Genomic DNA, 25,515 nt, shown 5'->3' on the forward strand with positions numbered 1-25,515 from the left:
ATTGCATTTTAGTAAAATATGATTTCTTTAAGTAGCAAATTAATGATCATTAACCTTCCGAAAAGAAAGACAAAACTATACTAGAGCATCACCCCCTAAGATGTGGGACATATTAGAGATATATATCTAAAGCCTCAACCACACAGACCGATCCACTTTCGTTTTTGTTTCTATTCTTTACCACATAATTAAGATAATGTTGAAATCTAAAGCTCATCATAGAGATTAGAGAGAATGAGCTCACCAAATGCTTTTTACCTGTTTTATTATATCTTGAACGTATATATTAATGAAGTGAAAGGCTGAGGCTTACGTTTTGATTCACCCCTATAAATTAATATAATTAGTATTAAATTTTAAATGGTACTATCAGATCTTGTAATCTCTGAGGGGTTTGGAAGTATAAACTAACATGAAGCTGAAAAATAACAACATATTACATGTTTTCAATTAGAATTAACATATTTGGGCAGATATTATGATCTAAATAAAACAGGCGACTTGGTTTTTGGTTTTTCGACAACTAGAGTCTAGAATTAAAGCGTTGCTCCATCTATATACCAGCTGGATAAATAACTTAACAAACAAATATTATACTAGTATTAGAGTACATCAATTTGCTGAAACTTTTTTTTTCTAATATACACATGATTGTGTGAATTGTGTCTAATCTACAAATAGAATATTCTGATTGTTTTTTTTTCTCTCTATATGAAAACAAAATTATGTGAAAACTGGCAATGAAACTTGTAGTTCTCTACTTGCAAAAATTACGAGTTTATAAGACTATTGAAAGCAATTTCGAAAGAAGACAAGATAGAGTGGGAAGTGAAGAAAAACTCGAAGGATCATCAAGTGGTAGAACGTCTCAATCCTTATATATATTTCTTTTAGGCAACATCAATAATTCAAAAACGCTTCTAAGTCATAATTGGTTGGTGGGGGTAACCATCACTATAACACATCCTATCTTATTACTTCCCTAATTCTCGAATCTCATCATTCTAGTTTATATATATTTTTAGTATAATAGAATAAAAGTGTAATTTTCACTAAAGGTTTGATAAATCCAATTCACAATTTGCATTTTGCCAATACACCTCAATATGTATCTGTAGACTATAGTCCCACAAAAGGTGACCCACTTTTGTCCTATGTTTTGGTTTAGTCTTGTTCAAGAGTTGGGTCCACTCACAATTAGTCAATTATTTAGCAACTTAACACAAGTACATTTCCTTAACACATCTTAACTAGAAAAAACAAATGGGCTATGTAAAAGAGTCCTTTATATATAGCAAATTAATGATCATTAACCTTCCAAAAAAGAAAGACAAAACTATACTATAGCATCATCGTCTAATCCCAGGAGAAGGAGAACTTTCGCCCAAGCAGCCTTCTTCTTCTCACTCGCCGTCATCTTTTCTTCTCCATTATTTGGCCTAAAACAAAGCAAGAACGAATTAATGAGAGGATTTCCTATATATTCTTGCCCAGAATAAAAGATCAAGAATCTAATTCATGTACATGCGGAGAGGAGGAGTAAACACGAAGCTGCCGTCCGTTCTTCGACTGATCCTTGGCCGCCTAAAAATAAAACAAAGCACGAACGAATTAACGAGAGGTTTTCCTTTGTTACCAAGAATACAGGATCAGGAATCAAATTCATGTACATATCGGGATGACGAATCATAAGGCTGCCGTCCGTTCTTGGACTCGTCCACATCCCGGGTGGCGCCATGAAGGGGAGCATATTTTTTATGGGCGGCACAACCCGAGTAACTTGAAAAAACCCCAATCCTTTCACATCACATCCACATAGTTGCAGCGCTTTCTCTACGGCAGCACATCCACATAGTTGCAGCGCCTTCTCTACGGCAGCTTGTCCCAGTAAAGTAACGGTAGCTATGCTATAAAAAACCAACGTACAAAAACAAATCTTTGGTTAGCATTTGATAACATATGAGAGTTGGGAAAAAAAAAAAAAAAACATTGGGAGAAAGAGGCCACAAACCTGTCCAGAACACCTTCGCATTCTTCTATGTCAGCAGGAGGAGCACAAGCACTCAGGACACGTCCACATTGAGAGAAATGTTCAATCAGCGCATACTCGACATGACTCGCATGAAGCGAAATGTCATATCCCCTAACTACCATCCTAGTAATTTGATTGCATATTATTAACATGACAGCAACATATCTTACAGATCCAAAAAAAAAGAAAAAATTAAATAAAAAAAAAGTTAAAACGAAACAAGTTACGTGAACTGTCGGCTATTGTCTGAGTCTCTTGTAAGAGAGAGCACAGGGTCAAGGTCAGTGGCGTTAAACGGGCAAGGCTTAGCGACTACCTTGTGTCCTCCCATGTCACTCCCACTAAGTTTCAACGCTTTCTCTTCTGCACCTTCTCCCCGAAGATAAACCAAGGCAAAACTGTAAAAACAAATACAAAGAGTGTTTATAATTAAGCAAATTGCATTTCAACTTTTGTGAAAGAAGTGGAGGAAAGACGCCACAAATAAACCTGTTGAGAATAATACTGGGGACGCTAACGTATCCGGGAATATGAACATGTATCATCTCCACATGAAGCGAAGTGTTTTCTCATACCCTCAACGAAATCATAGCCAGAGAGCGAAGTGTCGTATCCCTCAACGTAAATCCTGCTCAACATCCTACTGCAATTGCACTCGCTCATCATGCTACTGCGAATTGCAGTTACTAATATTATTAACATGACACACAAGACATCTTACAGGTGCACATCTCAACAACAACAAAAATCAATTTTGTACGTACCTGCCTACATCACTATCGTTCAATTCCACACCCTAGGGTACAACAGATCTAATCAGAAACTTCGAACTGAGAAACAGAGAGATTATAGGAAACCATAATTAAGGATCGAAGAATAGATTACTTTGATGGCGGATGCGTCCATTGAGAAGTTGAGAAGATGCGATTGCGCTAGGTTTTCGAGGGCGTAAAAAGATCCTTTTCGGTTCTAGGGATTTAGGTCTTCCTCCGTGAGGATGAAGGTATATAATTCTCTTTTTTTTTTCCTTTCCGTTCCTTTTATTATTATTTTGGTTTGGGCAGGTAACTTGTATATCTCAAAACAACCCGTTGGGTCTTCAATTTACTTCAGGCCCTATATCGTCAACCAGAACCAACCTATGTCATCGAGTTATTTAGTTTTATAAAATTAAAAAAAACTACTAACATTATTGTGTTAAATAAATTATCTAAATTGAAAAATTGATGTAACTAAATTCAAAAACTAAAACATAATTAAACTTTGATTAGATGAAAGGATAAGTATTTTAGGTTTTTCTTTTAATAAAATTATTTGAATAAAAATAAAAACCAACAAAACAAATACATTTAGATTTAAATGATTCATCTAAACACGATAAAAAATAGAACAAACAAACCACTTGATTATCTGAATAAATCATCTAGATTAAAATAACACTTTATCAAACAAACAGGGCCATAACTAGGAGATACATTCAAACCATTATATATGTATATATATATATTTTATAGGGCTTATTAGCTCAATATTACTTTTCTTGAAAATAATACTTTAAATACTTTATATTAAGATTCAAACCTATCCAAAAGCCCAAAAGCTAAACGTATACACATCATCATGACTAAATCAGTTTTTACACTCACATTAGAAAAACTATAAACTAAATTCAAAAATATCAAAGAACTTTGAAGTGCGCCAAGACCATGTTAATGGAGATGAATACGTAACCTCCGTATCCCCAGTTTGTCCCATAGCAGTCTTGGCAAAGCAAAGTAAGACCCGGTCACCATTGATGATGTATATTGCTACCGCCAGTAGAGCATGATAACACGTGCAGGACCGGTCCGACAATTTTCGATGCCTTACGCCAAAAAAAAATTAAATACCATTTTTATTATTGTATATAAAATCACAAAATAGTAATATAAAAAATTATTTTCATAATTTAGATTCTAAATCTATTATTTTATTAGTTTACATTGTTAACTAAATTGCTGTAGATAGGATAGATGGGCGGACAAATGAAATAAACCAGCAGTTATCGTGGTTGGGAAGTTGGTGTAGCGGATCACCCAAATAATATTCGCAAGCACCCTGGACACTCAAATCCAACTCCTAAGAAGAGGGACAAACACAAATATAATAATGTTGTCATGTCAATTGACCAAAAAGGCCCTAAAGAATTAAACGAACTTAACTCAAATCGCCGTGGCTCATACTCGTACTCAAGATTCAGAGAGGGAAAGAATTTATAGTTTCGTATATATTATGACTTTCATTGATAGAGATTTTAAAGGCTTTAAAATTAATTTAAAGTTTTAAAAGCTAAAATTTTACCAATCATGCTTTCATTTAGGCATGGGCAAAATACTTAGAAGAATTATGAACAAATAAAAAACAAATAAACAAACGACTTCGTTTATTGACAACTAGAAGAATTAAATTTAAAGCATTGCTCCATCTAATAATATACCATCTGGATAACTTTAATAGATTATACTTTTACAGTACATCATTTTGCTGAGCTTTTTCTAGTATAGAATGATATGTGTGTCTAATCTACAAATACAATATTCTGGTTGTTTTTCTATATATAAAGGTAAAGATTTTATGTGAAAAATGGTAATGAAATTGAAACTTGTAGTTCTCTTCTTGCAAAAATTATGAGTTTTTAGACTATTGAAAGCAATTTCGAAACAAGACAAAGATAGAGTGGGAAGTGAAGAAAAACTCGAGGGATCATCAAGTGGTAGAACGTCTCAATCCTTCTAAGTAATAATTGGTTGGTGGGGTAACCTTCAATCACTTTAACACATCCTATCTTATTTACTTCCCTAATTCTCGAATCTCATAATACTAGTTATATATATTTTTAGTATAACAGAATAAAAGTGTATTTTTCACTAAAGGTTTGATAAATCCAATTCACAATTTGCATTTTGGCCAACATCTCAATCTATCTCTATAGACGACTATATAGTCCCACAAAAGGTGACCACTTTTGTCCTATGTTTGGGTTTAGTCTTGTTCAAGAGTTGGGTCCACTCACATTAGTCAATTATTTAGCAGCTTAACACAAGTACAGTTTCCTTAACACATCTTAACTAGAAAAAACAAATGGGCTTTGTAAAAGAGTCCTTATATATATTTGGGTTTTCATAATAAGGCCCAAATAAAAAAAGTTTGGTTATTGCCAAAAAAAAAGAAAGAAAGAAGAAGGTTTCGGACAAGAAGAGACACATACAACGATTCAACGGAGACTTGAAGTTCGGTTATTGTCTCACACACGTTAGTTTGGTCAGCCTCGGTGTACGTACAAAGACCACAGAGATTGACAACATTTCACATGTTTTCTTTTTCCTAACAGGCCAGTGACCTTCATTTACGGTTAATTATTCCATTCGTTGATTCAATGCCGTTGACTTTGTGATAATTTCTCTTACAATTCTAATTTCATTGTCCTGACAATTCGGAGAAAGAAGATCTGCATTTTTGCTTCAGGTTCGATTTTCATTGTGATTTTTTTATTTTTTTTTTCAATTACAAGACTTTTTGAAATTCAGACACAGTAATGTCCTCATCCGTGTGATGCGTGAACATTCATGATTTTACTGGAATGAGTTGTTAAATTTGGGATTTGCTTCCTGATCAAACCTTCCCCGCTTGGAATGTGATTATTGGGATTTACTTCCCCTTTTTGCTTCGTGATCAAACCTTCCCCTCTTGCAATGTGATTATAATGGGTTCTTGTTGTCAGTTTCTTGAATGAGGTTGTCAGTTTCTTGTTCTTTTTTTTTGTTTTTTTCCTCCAGATTTTTGACAATGGCAGATGGGAAACCTAGTTTCACAGTTGATGAAGCTCTTGTGGCGATGGGATTTGGTAAGTTCCAACTCTACGTCCTTGCTTACGCTGGGATGGGTTGGATTGGAGAGGCCATGGAGATGATGCTTCTCTCTTTCGTTGGACCTGCTGTTCAGTCTCTTTGGAATCTCTCTTCTCGGCAGGAAAGCTTTATTACCAGCGTTGTTTTTGCTGGTATGCTCATTGGAGCTTACTCTTGGGGCATTGTTTCTGACAAACATGGCCGCAGGTAACTACTTCTTTATTGAATCTTGTTTGGTCTAGTATGGTGCCCTTTTTTGTTCATAGATTGTGTATTCCTTGTTACCGTCAACTCAATAGGGGATTGTCTGAAATTGTTCTATTTGTTCATATGATTCCTTGTAACTCTTCAATTGAATTATCTCTGAAGTTGTATGTTCAGTCTATGACGCTTCTTCTATGTATCTTATCAATTTTCACCAATGACGCATTGTGGCTTCATTTGATTTGATGCTTGTGCCTTATCTTCCTCAGGAAAGGATTTATTATAACTGCGGTGGTGACTTTTGTAGCTGGTTTCTTGAGCTCGTTTTCACCAAGCTACACGTGGTTGATCATTCTCCGATGTTTGGTTGGTCTCGGGTTGGGAGGAGGTCCTGTTCTTGCTTCTTGGTATCTTGAATTCATACCTGCACCAAGCCGAGGGACTTGGATGGTTGTTTTCTCAGCTTTCTGGACCGTTGGAACCATATTTGAGGCTTCCCTCGCTTGGGTACAACACATGCGCTTTCTTTGCTTATTTTACATGTACACATTGGACGCTAGCTTTTCACATCACCTTGATGATTTTTTTGCAGTTAGTCATGCCAAGATTGGGTTGGAGGTGGTTACTTGCATTCTCTTCTATACCTTCATCGTTGCTTCTTCTGTTCTATAGGTGGACATCTGAGTCTCCTCGTTACTTAATCCTACAAGGCCGGAAAGCTGAAGCTCTTTCTATATTAGAGAAGATTGCGAGAATGAATGGAACCCAACTACCCCCAGGTGATCTCAGTTCAGAGTTGGACACGGAGCTGGAAGAGAATAAAAACCTTCCAACAGAAAAAACTCTTCTCCTTAAGCCTGGAGAAGTAGGAGAAGCTGTTTTAGTGTCCAAGACAGTACTACCAGCTGATAAGGAAGCAGGTTTCTCGTTACTAGCTCTTCTATCTCCAACGCTAATCAATCGGACTTTGCTATTATGGGTTGTGTTCTTTGGAAATGCTTTTGCTTATTACGGCGTTGTCCTTCTCACCACCGAGCTGACCAGTTCCCATAACAGATGCTATCCAACCGAAAAAAAGTTGCTAAATTCAAACGACGTTAACTACAGAGACGTTTTCATCGCCAGTTTTGCAGGTACGTACATGCATATATATAGTTTCGTTTAGCACAAGCAAATCCAAATCGGATAAAAAGTCTAAATCTTTATTATCTTGATCTGTGGCATCCTCTCAGAGGTTCCAGGTCTACTGTTATCAGCAGCAATGGTGGATAGACTTGGACGAAAAGTTTCAATGGCATCAATGTTATTCACCTGTTGCTTTTTCCTTCTTCCTCTGTTATCTCATCAATCTCCATTCATAACTACTGCTCTTCTCTTTGGCGGTCGTATATGCATCTCGGCTGCTTTCACGGTTGTTTACATATATGCTCCGGAGATATATCCAACGGCGGTGAGAACGACTGGAGTAGGAGTGGCGAGCTCGGTAGGAAGAATTGGAGGAGTCTTGTGTCCACTGGTGGCCGTTGGGTTAGTTCACGGATGCCATCAGACGATCGCTGTTCTTCTATTTGAGATTGTGATTCTTGTCTCAGGGATTTGCGTTTGCCTATTCCCTTTCGAGACAAGTGGTCGTGACCTGACAGATAGTATCTCTGCGTCCAAAGAATCACCTTCAGCCTCTGTATAGACAAATTCTTTTTGACCAATGTAGTTATTTAATTATTGGAAGGAAAGAAAACAAAACGATTACAAACAGAGATATGATTAATATGATTAATATTTCATGTGTAAACATTATTATACAAACTTGAAAATTTGTAAAACGAAGTCTCTTTTACGAAGACATTGTTTGTTTGGAGACTAAGGGGCAACTGATTCGGCTTGAGATATAGATTGAAATCGAAACCATCAAACATACTTTAAAATACTAGCGTGAGTACTTAAATACTTTTCTTTCTATTAAATTTTCAATCTCTTTGCAGTTCGAGAATTATCCATGTATGATTGTAAAAGAGAGACATGGAGCTTTTACTATTTGCTTCAATTTTCTAGGTAAATAGTAATTGATACACAGTCCATACAAAAAGGATTTTTTGAATTTTCAGAGTATTGATATATCAACGAACAGAAAATATCATCAACTCATCCTTCAAAGATTGATTTGATATATAATACTTGCTATGTCCCACAAAGATTGATGTTTATATCGGAGAGGCTCTAAATGACTACCATGTCTTACTGAATTTTCAAAGTATTGATTTGATATATAATACTCCCTATGTCCCACAAAGATTGATGTTTTGGGATATTTTTTTTTTTTCTACAAAGATTGATGTTTTGTAAATTTCAATAAGTAATCATTGAAAATATTTAAAATTTTGAATTGCTATTGGTTTAAAATTAAATAATATCTCTTTAGTCAAAAAAAAAATATATTTAAACTCAGTAACCATTGTTTTCTTAAAATGTGTAAAAGCTTATAAACATCAATCTTTTAGAGACAGATAGAGTAGAAGGTTGACCATTCATTCATGTGACTGGACTTGCGGGATTGTTTGCTGGTGGATATATTAACAAAGAATTACTTGATAAAACCATAACATAATAGATAAGTTTGAAGAAACATACGAAGAGCAAGATAATAATCTTTAAAATATTATGTGCACATTTAGATTTGTATTAGTTAACTAATACTAAAATCTAGTTAGATGATAAATAGTAACACAAATTAATAACTAACTGTCACGTGTAAAGTCTGAAAATGAAAGAAGATGCAATAAACAAATAAAATAATGAAAATGGAACTGATTAATAATCATCTATTTCTTTCCTTATGATCTGAGATTGGTTGATTTGCAGGTGCACTAAGCTTGTACAAAAACCTTAATGATTACAATTAGAGATATTTTGTATACATCACAGATTAGTAATATATTTGTTTGGGGACTAAGGGGCAACTGATTTGGCTTGAGATATAGATAGAAACTGAAACACATGGACGGTTTTAAGTTCTTACCATTGAGGAACGAACATAGTTATTTAGCTAATACTAAGATCTTTTGAATTTTCAGCACAAAAAACAGAAAATATCTCAACTCAGAGTGTTGAGATACACATATATCAGATATACACTGAATTAAGATATTTTAATCCTGTGGTCGTAGGCTATCAGAAAATTATGGTTTTGGGGATGAATCTCTATTGGCATAGAGGTTGATCCAACTAAAGGGAATGAGTACTCTTGAGACACATCTGACGTTAACCTGAAAGCCAGTTTCTATTTTTACTATGCTTTTATAATTTGTAAGTTTAAAAATTAATGTTTAAAAAATTATGAAATGCTATTATTTCTCATTTTTATACAATTTAAAATATTTAAACATTCAAAGTAATTATGTTTTACTTATAATATTTTCATTTCATAAATAAGATTTTTTTCAAAATTAAGAACTCCAATAAGAGCTTCACCATGGAGCAAAATTTTAATTACTCTTTCACAAGTCCTTATTTTAAAAAAGTACAAAATATATTTTTAAAAAAATTTAAAAACCTCAAAATAGCATTCTCACCATTGGAAAAGCTCTTAAGGAGTTAATTCTAAAAGAAGTCATAAGTTTGAAGTAACATACCAAAAGCAAGATACCAATCTTTAAAATATTATGTAAAACACAAATATAAAAGAATGAAAATGACACTTATTAAGAATCATCAATTTCTTTCTTAATGACATGAGGCTGAGGTTGGTTGATTTGCAGGTGCACTAAGCTTGGAACATAAGAAGAAGAGCACACAAGTGGGCGACAAAATTTGCGAGGAATATCGCCAAATCTGGTACGTTTTCCGAGATTTGGAGCCTCTCCGATATTCACAGATTTGAAGTATCCATCTTGTCCAATTATGTTGGCTGTTTGGTTAAAACGGGTCTTGGTCAGTTCAAATTCGTTGTCTAGATCGAAAAACACAGCAACTTTCTTCTCCTCGTCAATGAAGAAACTCCCAGCTAGAATACTAACGCTACAACTAGAGGTCGAACTCAAAAACATGCTCCACGACACTGAACCGAGACTAATTTGATTCGTAACACAAATCTCCACTGTGTGACGACGAAACTTCCGCCAGCTATCATGTATTATACCGCAAGCTGCTCGTCTCTGACACAAGATAAAGACACAAAAGTATCTGAACCAGAGGAGGGAAACGGCAGAGGCAGCGGTGGTCCAAATTTTTCCAATGTAAAATCAAAAGGGAGTAGAATCTCCCCTCTCGTTCCTGCATCTCTTATTTTCGTTTGAGCCAAGAAATAAGTATTTCCTTTCAGAGACACGCCACGTTGACAAAAATCTATATCCCAGTCGGGAGTGTCATAAAAAACCTTCCATGAATTAGAGCTAAAATTGTAGATTTCATAACACAAAACTTGGCTTCTCCAATCTGTATCACAGAAAAGCCTCAAGATTTTGTGGTTACGGTTCTTGTCATATCCGAGAGCATACCTGTCTAACCTGTGGAAGTTAATTCTAGGTTGGATCCATCTAGTTTGCCCCAAATAGGGATTCCATACCACAAGCCTTGAGTTGTCCTTAGTGACGCAGAGGAGTAAGCCCTCACAATGAAAGACTTTAGTTATCTCGACTTGGTTAAGTATACCTCCTACTGGCTTTATAGATGGATCATCCAAGTTTTGGAGATCGAACTTCACCGAGCAAACCCTATAATCCATCATAATGAACCCTAAAAAGTACTGATTCCTTTCTGCTGTTGCTTTTTTACCAAAGATCCGACTTTTCGATAAAGCGTTCCACTCTTTGCAAGTAGAACGTATTGCCATCAGAGATGTCATCGGAACCCTAGAGAGTATCTCCTCTACCAAATCTCTTGGAAGATCAGACATTGTCATTCTTCCAGGTTTGAAGAAATGGCTACAGTGAAAAAGATAAAAATTAGGAACGAGTGTATAATTTGAGAAACAAAAACGGTAGACTCAGGAACAAAGGAATGAGAATATTCATTTAGAAGATGATAGAATCAAACCTGTCAGGCTTGAGAAGCGAGCTTATACCATGAGCAGCTTTGTGTTTTTGCCTCACATCAAGGAAGCTAGATGGTTCTTCTAAAGTGTACAGCGCAGCCTTCGTTATGAAAACTGTGGCAATCACAAACCTCTGCAGCACTCTACTAAATACATCTTTTGCACTCTGGTCCAAATCCAAATCAGCACAGATATGCGCCATCATTCCTCTCTCGTCTAGCTTCTCAAGCAACTTCCCAAGATTGCCTCGAACAAGTATTTTTATGTAGCCAACATGTTGTGGCTTTATAACAGTCTGTCATACATAAAAGGGGTATCAAACTCGCTAGAGCTGCTTCAGTAGGAACAAAAAAAAGTATCAAGGATCAACATTCACCCTACCTTAAGATTCTCTTTTAACACTCGGATGAAATAGCTTTGAATTTCTGACCCGCAGAAGTGAGTCAAAATTTCTTGCCAGTCCGGTGGATGCTGTCCAAGAGGAAATCATGTATCAGGTACAGAGACGCATTCAGGGTATAAAGAGTAAAGAAAAATCAGAAAGGCCATACTTACATTGTATCTGCCAAGATTTGGTTGAAGTTTTCCTGCCAAGATTTTGAGATCGATTGATTTCCAAATGCCGTTTGTTCCAACCAAACCTAGGACCCTTGGAACTGGAAGCCTGCAAGTCAGAGATATATTTTTAGAGTCCTAAAGACAGATAATCAAACAGATTCCACCAGGCAATTTATAATGATTAGCTAACTTGTGCAATTTTAAAAGCATTGGACCTATAGCGTTGGGTCGTAGTATCTTTCTCCAATACCCTAGGAAGATTGATAATAATCATAGCTTCGAAAGGGAATACCTGCAACAAAATCTCTCAGTTAGTGTGTGTCCAGTTAGCTTGAGGGTAACGCATTCATCAAAATAGTGTTTTTTTTTTCTTCTTTTCTTCTTCTCCTGAAAATTGATTATTCATGTCGAAACTACAAGATTCGAAAACATTATTCGTTTTTAGATTAAATTGTCTAAATTCGTATGTTTGAAAGTTAAAATCTTATATGATGATAAAAAAGAAAAAATCAATAAAGTAATATATTTGGTATATAATGAATCGAATTATCAAATATTGATGATTGATAAAATCGAACAGTATCGCATCTCACAAGGACACAACATATATAGAGTGCAGTAGGAACTGGACAACCAAAGATGAAATCCTAGTTTAAACCCACATGATCAGAGATAAATTGCAATCCAATCATGCCATTCAAGTTCGTAGGGGAAGAAATTTAAATAAACCCATATGAGCGACCAGAGACGGAAGCCAAGCAAATCCAGACCAAAAAAAAATATCGAAACACGCAATTGAACTTCATAGGAGAAGGGAAGGATCTGGTACCAGACAGTGTAAGAGCAGATCGGCGAGGAGGAGATCTACGGAAAATTAGGGTTTCTCTCTTTACTTCTTTGGTGAAGCCTGAAAGTGGTTTGTAACGAAGGTGATGTTTATTAATAACATATAATACAGTGTATATATATATTACGCTACTAAATACAATCTCTCAATTAATTTGGAAATATCCGAAGAGATCGGTAGGAAATCCAAAAGCCCACGTAGTCATCCTAAACCCAACAAATCNCATCAGGTTCATCTGTTGCCAGTGCTGAAATGCCTGAAACTATTCATGCAGCTTGCAAGTAATGTTTGTTCAGTTGCAGCTTGCTTACGTCTCTCCAAAAAAAAGCATATGCGTACTACTGAAAAGATTATTCTAGAGAAAGATGATAGCATCTTGCTGATATTAATAAACCACATAATGGATGCTCTGAAAATCTATGGTACTGCAGAAAGCCTCTGGTGTAATCGCTTTCTGCAGTTGACTAGCCACATGTTTTTCATACTCTTAACACTTTTCCTTTAAATGTTTGGAGGCAGTTTGGAGTGTGATGAATGGTCGATTCACAGGCAGTCTTGGAAATTGGAATCTGCTGTTGTTGTAGAGCCTCCAACGAACTTTACTTCGGAGTTACATTCTAAGGACAAGAGAAGTTAACTCTACATACACATTTTGATTTTAATTTCTTGCAAATCTTCTTATCTTCCAGGCCTTGATGGGGTACTTCGAGTGTGAGTATACTTTTCTGCTCTATGGTAAAAATATGCATGTCATTGTATATAGGTCTTAAGTTTGGGAAAGGATTATTAAACACCCTCTTTAATCAGAACTTTCTGTAAAATTTTCTACAGGGCGTTACCCTTCTTTGCTGTAAAATTTTCTACAGGGCTTCCCAATACATTAATTAACCCGGCTTTGCTATAAATATTATGGTGGTTTTCAGGCTTGCTGGGAAATCTTTGCTGAAACTGTTAAAGAGATGGCTTCTGTTGCCTTTAAAAGTGTGTTCTGTCCCTTACTGAAAACTTGCGAAATCTGGATGCACCAGAGAATTTTGTCCTTGGTTATTGCGCCATTCTTGCTTGACAACGGTAGTCATTTAGTGTTAGTTGTTCTTTGCTTTATTTCAGTTGCAAATTCTTACAGTCATTTATTTCATTAACCTATATTTTCATTGGAAAATCTTTTGAAACGTGTAGCTCCCCAACTCTTAGATTCATAATTTTGAAAAGGTATGGATACATTATGCTTTTTTACTTATTCCAGGTACAACTTGATGGCTAACAGAGTGCTCCTTCTGCTAGCTTTGTCCTCTAGGATTGACCCAAGATTCTCCTTCAAAATCCTTGATAGAACTGCCGGTACAAATTTTTATTGGTAGAATATATGGGAAGGCTTTGTATTCATGTTATTTGTGTTTCTCCTTCTTAACTAAGATCATGTTGGTATTTTCCAGGCCACTTCCTGAAAAACTTGAAAAGTCAACTTCCTCAGACGAGAATACTGGCAATTTTAGCTTTAAACACTCTACTTAGAGCCACCTCATAAGATGCAAGGCAAGGATCAACCTTCTGTTTTGAGAAGGAGGATTCTGAAAAACCTGATACTTCTGTGTGACAATCATCAGATATGGGAAGCAATCGGTGTAAATCTTTCAGTGTTATGCTTTAACATTCGGGTGGGGATGTTATATCAACAAGAATAGATGTTGATAGCCGACTTGAGAAAATTGGTTCAAGTTGATTAGTGCATGAGCATCTGAAGCTTTTACAGATATTTAACATGCAAGCATATCAGATAGCTTGGAGTCTTGGACACTTCAACAGATGTAGTTATGGAAAAGCTCAATTAAATGGTAATTCTCTAGATGCTGTTAAATGGATGGAGACGTGTTGGGAGAGTTTATTTTTCTTCCCTTTGTTACAGACTTTTGGTAAAAATCTTCTTTATTTTTATCTTATCTCATATCTGATAGAAGTAATTGCGGGATCCCTCTATCCGTTGATATCCTTACAGGTACAACCATTATATGTTTTTTTGGTATAGCCTTTATATATTTTATTCAAAAAAAAAATTCTTTTCAATGGCTGGGAATCATGGGAGTATTATTTCCATCTATGAAGGAAACATCACATAAAGATCTGTCAACATTGGTAGCCTTCCAGCTGTGGCGAGTTTTCTCAGAATCTCATCTACAGAAAGATATTGGAGTTCTTTCTTCTGCTCATGACTCTAATTGGCGGGTAAGATCTTCAACCCCGACATATCTGCGAGCTTTTATGTAGAAGTAATATTTGTTGATTTCATCTATATAGCAAGGTAACAAGCAAATGGCTGTTGGTTAATACAACTATCTTATTCTATTTTAACCTTTCGTACTAGGCATACAGTCAACTCATGAAGAGAAACAGAGAATCTGGAAATCTGTGGAAAAGCTCCTTGTTGACAGCCAAATAGAGAGGTAAGTTCTTAGGGTTCTTTTTCTCCAGTAGAGGTTATGTTGTCCAGTAGGATTGTTTCAAATGATTAACCTTGTGACTAGTTAACTGTATCTGGTAAGATCCAAGTGTGTAGAGTTTTTACTTTATATGATGTTATCTGGTCTTCAGGTACGAGAGCATGCTGCATATTTTCTGGAGGAGATTAATATTTGCTGCAGATTTTCGTGATAGATCCTATTCAGAGGCAAACTCAATCCAAAAGAGAAGAAACCGGAGGTTTTCCTTCTTCCCTTTTAAGCATCTTTGTCTTAAAAACAAACAAGATATGTTCATCAGATCTTTTCTTTGATTATGTTTTAGCATGAACAGATAATTGTATCCAATTGTTTCAGGTAAATCAAGTTCAACTCAGTCCATTGCAAAGGTGCATGGAGCCGTTCTTGGCTTGGTAGCTTCAGTTTTGTCTGTTTTGTCTGTTCCTTATGACATACCCAGGTTTTAACATCTTTACGTCAAAGTGTTTGATGCAGAGCTCGAGACATCTTTGAAAAATAATCTTGAAGCTTTTGTAAATATTTTCAGCTGGTTGCCGGATCATGTGACGTTACTGGCTCATTTTGCTGGTGAACGTATAAAATCGAGTGTGACTAAAGCAGTAGCTGAGTTCCGGCGAACATCCAGGAAGACTCTTCCACTGAAGAACAGCTTGAGGTAATGAGTTTGGAATTTACATATTAATGCATATATAAGGAAATTTCTAAATATATACGTCACTCTTTATCAAACAAGTTGGGAATACAAATATACAATAATAGGAATCACAACTTTGTAACTCCACCTTTTATTGAACATTCATAATTGTGTGCCCAATAATAGAGATGTGACAAAATAAAAGTTATAAAACCTTGGTTTCAGTTTTTTTTTTCACAACGAAAACTTTAAGTTATAGAAGGAGCTCAAAGTAAACTTTAAGTTATAAAACCTTGGTTTCAGTTTTTATTCAGCGATCCCTGCTGCGACTCTCCATATTTTTCTTCTTTATACTCAGAAGTACATTGTAAATGCACCATGGAAAACTCAAATATTCATCAACTCCACAGTACTTAGGGCTATAAGTCACGTGATACCATGCCGAAGCAGCTTTTGCTTCTTCTTCTTCTGCATATTCTTTGAACCACGACGAAGAAACTTCTTTTATCAACGAACGAACCTCGCTTCCAACAGTCTCCCCTGTCTTGGTGAACGGCTCCATAATGCGAGCAAGTATCTCGGCCTCCGTTTTAATTCCATAGAAATCCATGAGGTGACGTAATTTGGACCTGTATCTTTCCTTGTAAAGCATAGCATTTTCAACATAGTCCTTAAATCCAATGACTACCATGTCTTCATCAAAAGAGTCCAAGGCCGCATGGCCCGCATCACCAGTAGAGGAGTTCATCGGGATCGGCGGAGGCAAGTTTTGAATCTCTCTAAACAGCTGCCCGATTGCTTTTGTGGACACATACGAACTTCCAGGTTTTTCCATGAAATCAGGATAAACCTTGACGTAAAGCTCTCGAGGAAACTGCACTTTAACACCTGTTTTTGGGGAGTCAACCGCAGTTGAAAACAAAAGTGCGAGCTGGATGCATTTCTCACTGAAGGCCTTCTCCTCTTCTCTATCAGCATGAACGAGGTGGGAGTTTGCAATGGTTCCCAGGGTATCATCTAGAATGAAGTCAGTGAAATAATCCTTAATTTCCTGAAAAGACATAGAAAAAAATCATCAGTCTCCAAATGCAAAGAAGAAGTTACCTAAAATGGCTGTGAGTTTTGAAGTTCTTTTTACCTCAATTGTAACATCGTGATCCAAATTTTTAGCTTCTTCTGGAGTATAATCCATTGGGTCAGAAGTATCTGGAGGTATTAAATCCATGTCCCATGATACAAAATACGTGTCGCCATCCAAATCACTGCCCGAACACTCATTCGGGTGCGGCCTATTAAAAAAAAACAGAGTCCGGTTAATGTGCTGGACTTTAACAAAGAAATTAAAAAATCACAAAAACTTGTAAAAAATCACGATTAGAAATATCTACCTTGAACCTTTCTGTGGAAACACAACACAATCTACTAAATGATGTAGAGTTGGAACATTGATACATTGAAGAACGCGGATGTCCCCCGGATGCAAGCATGGCATCTTGGCAACAACGACCGGTCCTTCAATGATACTGCAACTCTTAGACTCTGATGTTGGATCCGAACATTGAACGAATACTTGACCGTATTCTAGTGTACGGGTCTCGTCTAGGCAACCTATCAACGTTCTGCCAAGTTGGATAAATATTCTTGACTTTGTACGTAGTTCGAAGAATCTGTTTTTTATAAAATATTGAAACATCATCATCAGGAACGGTTCGGTATCAGGTTTATAACCGGACAATATCAGTTCCCTGAGAACTATTGTATCCCACCCCGGAGCCACTGAATCAAGAGCCTCTATAGGATCACTCGTAAAGAGTGAGCTGAACTGTTCCACTACTTCTCGTTGTTTCGTTAGAAAGACTTCATCTTTGACTCCGAGAGTAGACAACAGCGTAATCAACTGTCTGTTGAGATAACATGGTTGGTACTTGCTCCACGCCAATACATCAAGACCAGTGCATTTCGAGTCGTATTTTTTCATACTGTTCCTAAGAGAAAGCTTTTTTGACAAGGTTGTATCAATAGATACAACACCTTTATAACCGGCATAACGAATTTGAAAAACAGATGGTACTAAATCATTTACCCCACATTTTTTTGCAACAATCCCTGCAAATTCAGCAGATATCTTACCGATTCCATCTGAAAATATATAGAGTGTACCTGTAGGAGAAATGATCTCGACGTCTGGAATTAATTCAATCTCCTCTGTTGTAACATCCTCTGTCTCTACAGAGGAGCTAAAAGATTGGCCGAGTCTTGCAGCGTATTTCGCTACATTCCTTATACTCTGAAAATCACCCATCCAATCTCTTATAGATGCTGACGTTACCCCATCATCGCTTTCTGAGAACATCCAAAGAGAAGTTTCCCGCAACTGGCTATTAGAGAAGGCTAAAAATTCGAACAATTTATTACTGATGACAACGCCATCCCGAAGAACACTGTAAATCCTATCGTATAGTTTTGTTGTTGCCCTTGACCGTGCACACAGATCCAGGGAACGAAGCTTATTAAAATCTTCATCAACAAAGGACACTGAGAGAAAATTATTTATATGATTTGAAAATTGTCTAAGTACACGGTTTGAATTTTTGAGCTCTGGTCCTCTGAAATAGACCTTTGTTGGTGTCACCTTCACCTGGTGGATATAGAAAAAGTCTTCCAGGGATGGTCCATCAACCCCTTTATTGTCTACCCAATCCAGTTTTTCTTGCAGGAGCCAAGCAAAAGGGTCATAGCAATAACATTCAGAAAGACGAAGTTTTCTAAATGATGCGTCTAGAAATTTCATATCTGTAGAGTTGACCAGTTTAAAGAAATCTGTACTTAGAGCTGGACCGAGGAGAGTCCCATTCTGCACCAAAGAATTCAGTTTAAACAAAGTCTCGAAAGTTAAATCGATTCCAGAGGGAGGATCAATAACAGGAGCAAGCTTGTTTGCCCTTGATGAATAAGGGTTCCCCAATCGTAACTCAAAACTGCATGGGTCGTGGTCTGAGAATTTTTCGCTCCATCTCATACGTACTTCATCAGGAAAATCGGACTCCGTAGGAAACTGCAAACAGTACGCAAAAGATTAACCAATACAAGAATGTGAAGTAAAATCGGTACATCTTACCCAATAAGCAGCCTCTGCGGGGTACTCCTTTTCAAATATCTTAGGAGATTTAGTTACGGAAAGTACTAAAATCTTTGCTGAATGCATTGTAATTTGCTTAATGCTTTTAAAAGCCATGTGAAGTCGATACTTCTTCTTCTTTAACCATCTTACCTCTATACATAGAAGGTCATTGGAAATCTCATAGGAAAGAACAGGAATCTTAGTAAGATACAACATCTGATCCAATTCCACCATGTTACCCAAGTAGAGATTCGTAAACTCCATGGCATATATTGTCAATCGTTCCCTCTTTTTCTTCTGCGTAACCCTAGAAAATTATCTCTGTGGAACCTTATGCACGTAACTTGTATATAGATTTTCAAAAACTAAAACCTATTATAAATCTCTGACTCTTCTTCCACGTGATGTGCACACGTTGCTATTATTAACTCGAGTCATGAATATAATCTATAGTTTTTATATACGTACGTTAAAGTTTAATTATAATTGGAAACAGGCTTAATTTAAGAGATGGTAAGAATTCTGATTGGTTATATATTTTTTGGGGAAAAAAAGAAAACTACTCGTTTCTTTCTTTCTCGCAACTTTCTCTCTCTTTCTCACTCGGAAGAACGACAGTCGGTGATGGTGAAATCGAAAATAAATGCTGCGATTTCGGTCATCTGTCGTCTGGGTCATGAAATTGGAAGAGTAATGGCTATGAACCTAACCTGGGATTTCCATCTGCTCTCTTCCTCCTATCTCTCTCTCTCATCGAATTTCTAGTTTGAAGAAGATTCCGGAGATGCAAGCAGTTCAAATATCTAAAGTTGTAAGTTTATTTCAGGAATCCAATAAATTGCTATTGTTAAGCTGCTGGAGATCTTTAATATGATGTTGATCAATTGAAGATTTCTGAGTTATCTGCTGTAAGACTTTAGTTAAGGTTAAACTAACTTTTTGGTTTTGTAATCATGAATTTAAGCTTGAATTGATGCATTGTTGATGCATTATTGGTTATTAATTACTGTGATTAGGTTTGTTCTACCTCAATTTGTTTGTAGTTGTTGATAAATTAGGGGTTGTTTGATGTGATTAATATTAGGGTTATGTGATTTGGGATTTGTTGTTTGGAAAATTAGGGTCCTTTGATGTTAGCGCAATTAGCGTAGATTTGGTGGCTTGATGACTAAGGCTGTTGATTTCAGTTTGCTTGGCCATTGATATTGCTCTTTGGTTTCTTCTTTGGCTGTTTTTTCATGGAACTGGTGTCCATCTTGACAAAATCAATGATGGTTTACATTTATTTTAATTGATCTTTTGACTTGGACAAATATGTCACTTTTCCATTTGAGTTGTGACAATTTAGTCGAGTTAGCAATTTGGTGTGTACTAAATCAACAAAACTACCAGTGCTTGACTTTACGTTATCCAAGTCTATGTCTTAGGTCTGTAGATGTGATTAATATTGGATTATTGTTGTTGTTCATGGTTTTTGTTATTTTCTTGTGCCTTCTTAGATGACTATTGACTGGAATCTCTGATGAGTTTGTGAGAATTGTTGCGTGAGCTCAGCAGGGAATGGCAAGGACACGCTTATGATTTGTTGTCAAAAAGTTGCAATCACTTCTGCGATTTACTCTGTCACAAGCTTGGTGTGCCCAAGATCCGAGGTAAAGCCATTTCTCTCTCTCTCTCTCTCTCTCTCTCTCTCTCTCTCTCTCTCTCTCTCTCTCTCTCTCTCTCTCTCTCTCTCTCTCTCTCTCTCTCTCTCTCTCTCTCTCTCTCTCTCTCTCTCTCTCTCTCTCTCTCTCTCTCTCTCTCTCTCTCTCTCTCTCTCTCTCTCTCTCTCTCTCTCTCTCTCTCTCTCTCTCTCTCTCTCTCTCTCTCTCTCTCTCTCTCTCTCTCTCTCTCTCTCTCTCTCTCTCTCTCTCTCTCTCTCTCTCTCTCTCTCTCTCTCTCTCTCTCTCTCTCTCTCTCTCTCTCTCTCTCTCTCTCTCTCTCTCTCTCTCTCTCTCTCTCTCTCTCTCTCTCTCTCTCTCTCTCTCTCTCTCTCTTTCATTTTGCTTATTTTGAACCTAAATGCAACATTATGGGTGTTTAATTATCTGTTTGCAGATGATGGTTTGTTGGTTTGCTGCTTTGTGGTGAACTTGTATTACGAGTTAAACAAATTTGAATTTTCAAAAATTGAATTTTCTTTGTTTTTAAGAGACCCTTTGCCATTGGAGGAGAAAAAATATAAGAACAACTTAAGGGTGTCTTAACTTCTATTTTTTCAAAATTTATACTTACATTAAGGGAAATTGCAATCTGCACCCATGGAAGATTGAAAAATTAGGTGGGCAGAATGACTACTGTTTCAACAGTAATAAAGATGAGAAAGTTACTCTACTATCCTTATGTATTTAATTTTAAATTTTAAATGTCTTCTTCTTTTGTCTCTCTTCTTCGCTATCTCCGGTCAAACGTTTAATTCCATCCAAAAGTTCAGAACACAACATGACAAAATAAAATAAAAAGTGGAATTTTCAGTTTCGTAAATACGAAAGTGAGTAGATCAAGATTAGAAAACGAGATCAGAGTGGTTGTTAGGATACAATCCAAGTCTCACATCTAAAGTTTAAAGAGACTATAATTAATATATAAAGGGTTAGGGTCAATCTATTAATTGTCAATTGGTTTTTAGTTAGAAGTCCAAGATAAGCTCAAATTTAACATGGTATCAGAGCCCGAGGTTAAAAATTCTGGTGGACTTATAAAAGTGGATATGAACATGCTTCTTGTTAACCCAAGTAATGGGGGCCCAAGAAGGGGTTTATTATCGGTCCAAGTGAGATCGGTTCGAGATGGAGTTATCATCTCGAGGAGACTATAATTAATATATAAAGGGTTAGGATCAATCTACTAATTGTCAATTGGTTTTTAGTTAGAAGCCCAAGATAAGCCCAAATTTAACAGTGGTAATATTATTTTTAGGCGGAATTGTAAACGGTGTTGATTCATATTTTGGATAACTGGGTTCTTAACGGTGACGGTGACGGTGACGGTGACACAGATATTATTTTTCTACGGTGGTGGTGAATGGTGATGATTATATTGGTGATGGTATGTTCGGAGAAGAAGAGATGACCATTATTTTTTCTTACATCCAAATTGGGGTTATTGTATATGATAAAATAATCTGAAAATTGACAGTTACGGTGGTTATAATATACAGTGGCGTTGATGATTACACGGTGACATTGTAGACGGTGGCGGCCGGTGACGGTTTTGAGGGTTCGAAATAAGGAACAAATTATACAAACAAATTAATATATAACTTACCTGATACCATGCATAACTTATGATATTACAATTGTTAACAAGTTAATCAAATAGTTATTCACACAAATACTATAGGATATACAATTTTTATTTTGTTAAACATATAAAATAAATATGTATAAATAATTTCTCTCATACATATAACCTTGTTTTCAATTATTTATGGGTTAACATTATATAAGTTATATGTTAATATAAATGTAACCCATATATCAACTATTTTAGTGTGTTAATACAAATAGTATCCTGATATTTAATATTTAATATGTTAGCACGTTATCATTCTAAATAACATGTTACTATAATTGTTATCATGTTAGTTATGTAAGAGAAATACTAGTTCTTTTTAATTTAAATTAATATATACATATTTTTAATAATAGAAAACTTTGATTCATAATTTTATATCGATAAGTATGCATTTGATACATAATGTGTAAAGTTATCGTGATATGAAAATATTTAGCTTGCTAAATAAGTAATTAGACACTAAAATCAAAAAGTATTTTATGCTATTGTCTGATGAACTGTGTCGTGAACAGTGTCACTGAGCGGTTTATGAATAATGTTGCCGGATGAACAGTGTCACTGGCACCAGTATTCTAAATCTAAAATTGTTTTTTGTTTAGTGGCATTTTGGTAGTTAATATAAAAATAGAGGGATAAATATGGTTAGAAAAAGAAGGGAGAAGAGAGAGAATTAATAAACAAATAAGAAAGGTTAGAAATTTAATTTTTCATTCTACTAGGGTACAGATTAATATAGCCCTTACATTAATGGAAAGAAACCATAAGGGTTTCTCACCATGGTCTTAAAATGAGAGCCAATATTGTAACTTTAGTTGTCGTGCTTTTGGGATGTATTATCCATTTTTTATTTTTATTTTCTCTCTTTATTTCTTCTTTAATTCGTAATTTTTCTTTTGCTTCTTCTAAGACCATCCCACTAAAGCAACTCATATAACTTACTCATAATTAAACTAATCATATAATCTATATTAAACTAATAAAAGCAACAGACTAACAACTTTAGACAAAATCACTTTCCATTAGAGAATCTCTATCACAATTACTTAAAAAAAGAAAAATACCCTATGCAGTTCTATAAAAAAAGAAACAAGAGAAAATATGGATCTACTTAAGAAAATTGTGGACCTACTGTTTAGTTACATGAATTATAAATGATTTTTAAAATACATGTCCATTTGTAAAAATTCGAATAACAAGATATGCAGAAAAAAATTTGTATTAAGATTCATGTAATGGCACATTTCATAAATATCTTGAGTGATTTCAGACATTTTCAAAATATACTTCAATTTTAATTGTATTAAGATTGTCTAATAAATAATTATTTAAAAGAAAACAAACATAAGATAAAAAAATTCGGATGGATACGAGACGAGATGAGATGGATGAGTCGAAACGAGATGAGACAGGAGGAGGGGATGGGTAGAGACGGGACATAACGTATTTTCCATTCCAAAATAAATACATTTAGGATTAAAATATTTTAATTTACATGAAAATAGCGCACTTATACTATAACACCCAAATTAATATAATTTTAGTCATTTTATAAATTAAAAAAAAAGATATTTTGTTCTGTGTTATAGCACGGATACCTAGTGATTTATTAAAAAATAAATAACATAAGTAAGTAAATGAATATAAGAAAAGAATGAAAATTAAGATTCTCGGAGTCTCCCAAAAAAAAGAAACAATGCATAGAGAGAAAAGGCAAAACTAAGGGGGTGTTATTGGATTGAGGTTTTTAATGAATTTGAATTATTAGTGGATTTTAAAGTTCAATAGATTTCTAATGCATTAGAGGAAGATTTGATGTCATTATAGGTGGATTTGAAAAGCATAACTGATGGATTTGAAAGTCACTACTAATAGATTTTTTTTTTTTAATTTTGAAAGTAAATAAAAAATATTACTTATCTATAAATTGTGTTGTAAGTGGAACATCGACGTACGCTTCCTCTCGTCCCTATGCATGGTGAAGATCACATAAATGGTGCCAGCTGGAAGAATGGCAAATTGGACAGTCGTGATCGACGTGCTTCCTCTCTAGTGATCTATACGTATTGTTAAATGATACTTGATATTAAAGTTGATGCAGAGCTCCAATGATCTATATGTATTCTTAATCAATGATCTATACGTATTCTTAAATGATACCGTCGATGAACTGATGCAGAGCTCCAATGATCTCCCATACCGTCGATGAACTAAGGATGGCAAGTTCAACTGAACGTGATGACGATGATGACGGTTATGACGGTGATGACGATGATGACGACGGTGATGACTGACGATGATGACGACGAAGACGAAGACGATGATGACGACGAAGACCAAGAACGATGATGACGACAATGACGAAATGACTAGATGTTATCGATCGGGAGAGATACTTATGAGAAGTGTGAGAGATGAAATACTTAAAAATTGTTAGGATTGTCTTTGTTCATGTTTTGGATGTAAAATACTTTAAAATCTAAAGTGAAACAAAATCTATTGGAAATAGAATAACAGCAATTTTACAAGTGATTTAAAATCATCCAACAAATGTTAAATCCAATAACAGCAAATTTTAATGTATTTTTTCAAATACCAAATTGAATAACGCTGGATTTCAAAATACATTAAATTCTTTTAAAATCCATTATTCAATAACACCCCCTAAGAAAGAAATCATTGTTATTTCCAATTTCCCACAAAAGAGGTCTCTCTCACTAAAAAAAAGAAGAAACGTTTGTTTTAGAAAAAAAACTTAAAAATTCCTTATTTTTTTATTTGGATAAATAATACCTTGTTTAATTGTTATTTCCATGTTCTTCGCTTGAATTTTTCTTTTAATTTTGTTTGTTAACTTAAATAAATAGATAAATTATTATTTTAAAGATAAAATTGTAATTTAAAATGACAATATACATACTAAAACTTAGGGAGATTCTTAAAAATATCATCAAAATAAGTATTTTTCCAAACTTAGCACACCATCTCTAAAATTCTAAAACTAGCACAAATTCATCTTTCAAAATTAAATTCAAAATTTAAAATTAATCTTTCAGAAAATAAAGATTTTGAAAAACAAGCAAGACAATCCGCCCTTACATTGGAAACACGGGGAATCTTAGTATATAATTCGGTTTATTTGGTCTGGATTATTTGATATAATTTGGTTTATTTGGTTTGGATTATAATATACTGTAGGTATAAAATTTGTCTACCGTTCTCAAGTTATTTGAAATTTGGTTCGCTACCTCTATTTTTTATATTTTATATTATCTTAGTGTGTGAATTAGCTTTTTTTTTTTGGTTGGGGGGGCATAAATGTAAATGGATGGATGGATCTATAAACTGATTAAAATATTATTTAGTCACTCGATCCAGTATAGTATTTAGGAT

At 35.2% G+C, this 25,515-nt stretch overlaps 2 protein-coding genes, 2 long non-coding RNA genes and 2 pseudogenes across 9 annotated transcripts; 3 read left to right on the plus strand and 3 right to left on the minus strand.

Annotated features, from left to right (window-relative positions):
- LOC104745532 lies at positions 1,290-2,154 on the minus strand. Its single transcript, XM_019236671.1, has 3 exons — positions 2,012-2,154; positions 1,525-1,907; positions 1,290-1,439 (listed from the first exon to the last, which is right to left on the minus strand). Exons 1-3 carry the CDS (start codon positions 2,152-2,154, stop codon positions 1,414-1,416), a joined length of 552 nt encoding a protein of 183 aa, XP_019092216.1. The 3' UTR covers positions 1,290-1,413.
- Positions 5,285-7,915, plus strand: LOC104745533 (organic cation/carnitine transporter 7). Of its 3 annotated transcripts, XM_010466799.1 has the most exons (5): positions 5,285-5,536; positions 5,848-6,126; positions 6,393-6,630; positions 6,716-7,256; positions 7,356-7,915. In XM_010466799.1, exons 2-5 carry the CDS (start codon positions 5,858-5,860, stop codon positions 7,808-7,810), a joined length of 1,503 nt encoding a protein of 500 aa, XP_010465101.1. In that variant the 5' UTR covers positions 5,285-5,536; positions 5,848-5,857; the 3' UTR covers positions 7,811-7,915. The 3 variants fall into 3 exon arrangements, with proteins under 3 accessions (XP_010465101.1, XP_019092198.1, XP_019092199.1); XM_019236653.1 differs by lacking the exon at positions 5,285-5,536 and having other exon boundaries at positions 5,543-6,126; XM_019236654.1 differs by lacking the exon at positions 5,285-5,536 and having other exon boundaries at positions 5,543-6,126; positions 6,431-6,630.
- LOC104745534 lies at positions 9,671-11,969 on the minus strand (annotated as a pseudogene).
- On the plus strand, positions 12,788-15,874 carry LOC104745536. Of its 4 annotated transcripts, XR_760757.2 has the most exons (11): positions 12,788-12,979; positions 13,077-13,268; positions 13,481-13,628; positions 13,804-13,898; positions 13,994-14,392; positions 14,513-14,553; positions 14,661-14,780; positions 14,920-14,998; positions 15,147-15,254; positions 15,371-15,473; positions 15,561-15,874. It is a non-coding gene; the product is annotated as an uncharacterized LOC104745536 (long non-coding RNA). The 4 variants fall into 4 exon arrangements; XR_002035383.1 differs by having other exon boundaries at positions 13,073-13,268; positions 13,994-14,553; XR_760755.2 differs by having other exon boundaries at positions 13,994-14,553.
- On the minus strand, positions 15,979-19,053 carry LOC104748164 (annotated as a pseudogene).
- Positions 19,326-21,165, plus strand: LOC104745537. The gene is made up of 3 exons (XR_760759.1): positions 19,326-19,600; positions 20,289-20,441; positions 20,887-21,165. It is a non-coding gene; the product is annotated as an uncharacterized LOC104745537 (long non-coding RNA).

The sequence above is a fragment of the Camelina sativa genome, chromosome 15, assembly GCF_000633955.1.
Source record: "Camelina sativa cultivar DH55 chromosome 15, Cs, whole genome shotgun sequence".
NCBI classification, from domain to species: domain Eukaryota; kingdom Viridiplantae; phylum Streptophyta; class Magnoliopsida; order Brassicales; family Brassicaceae; genus Camelina; species Camelina sativa.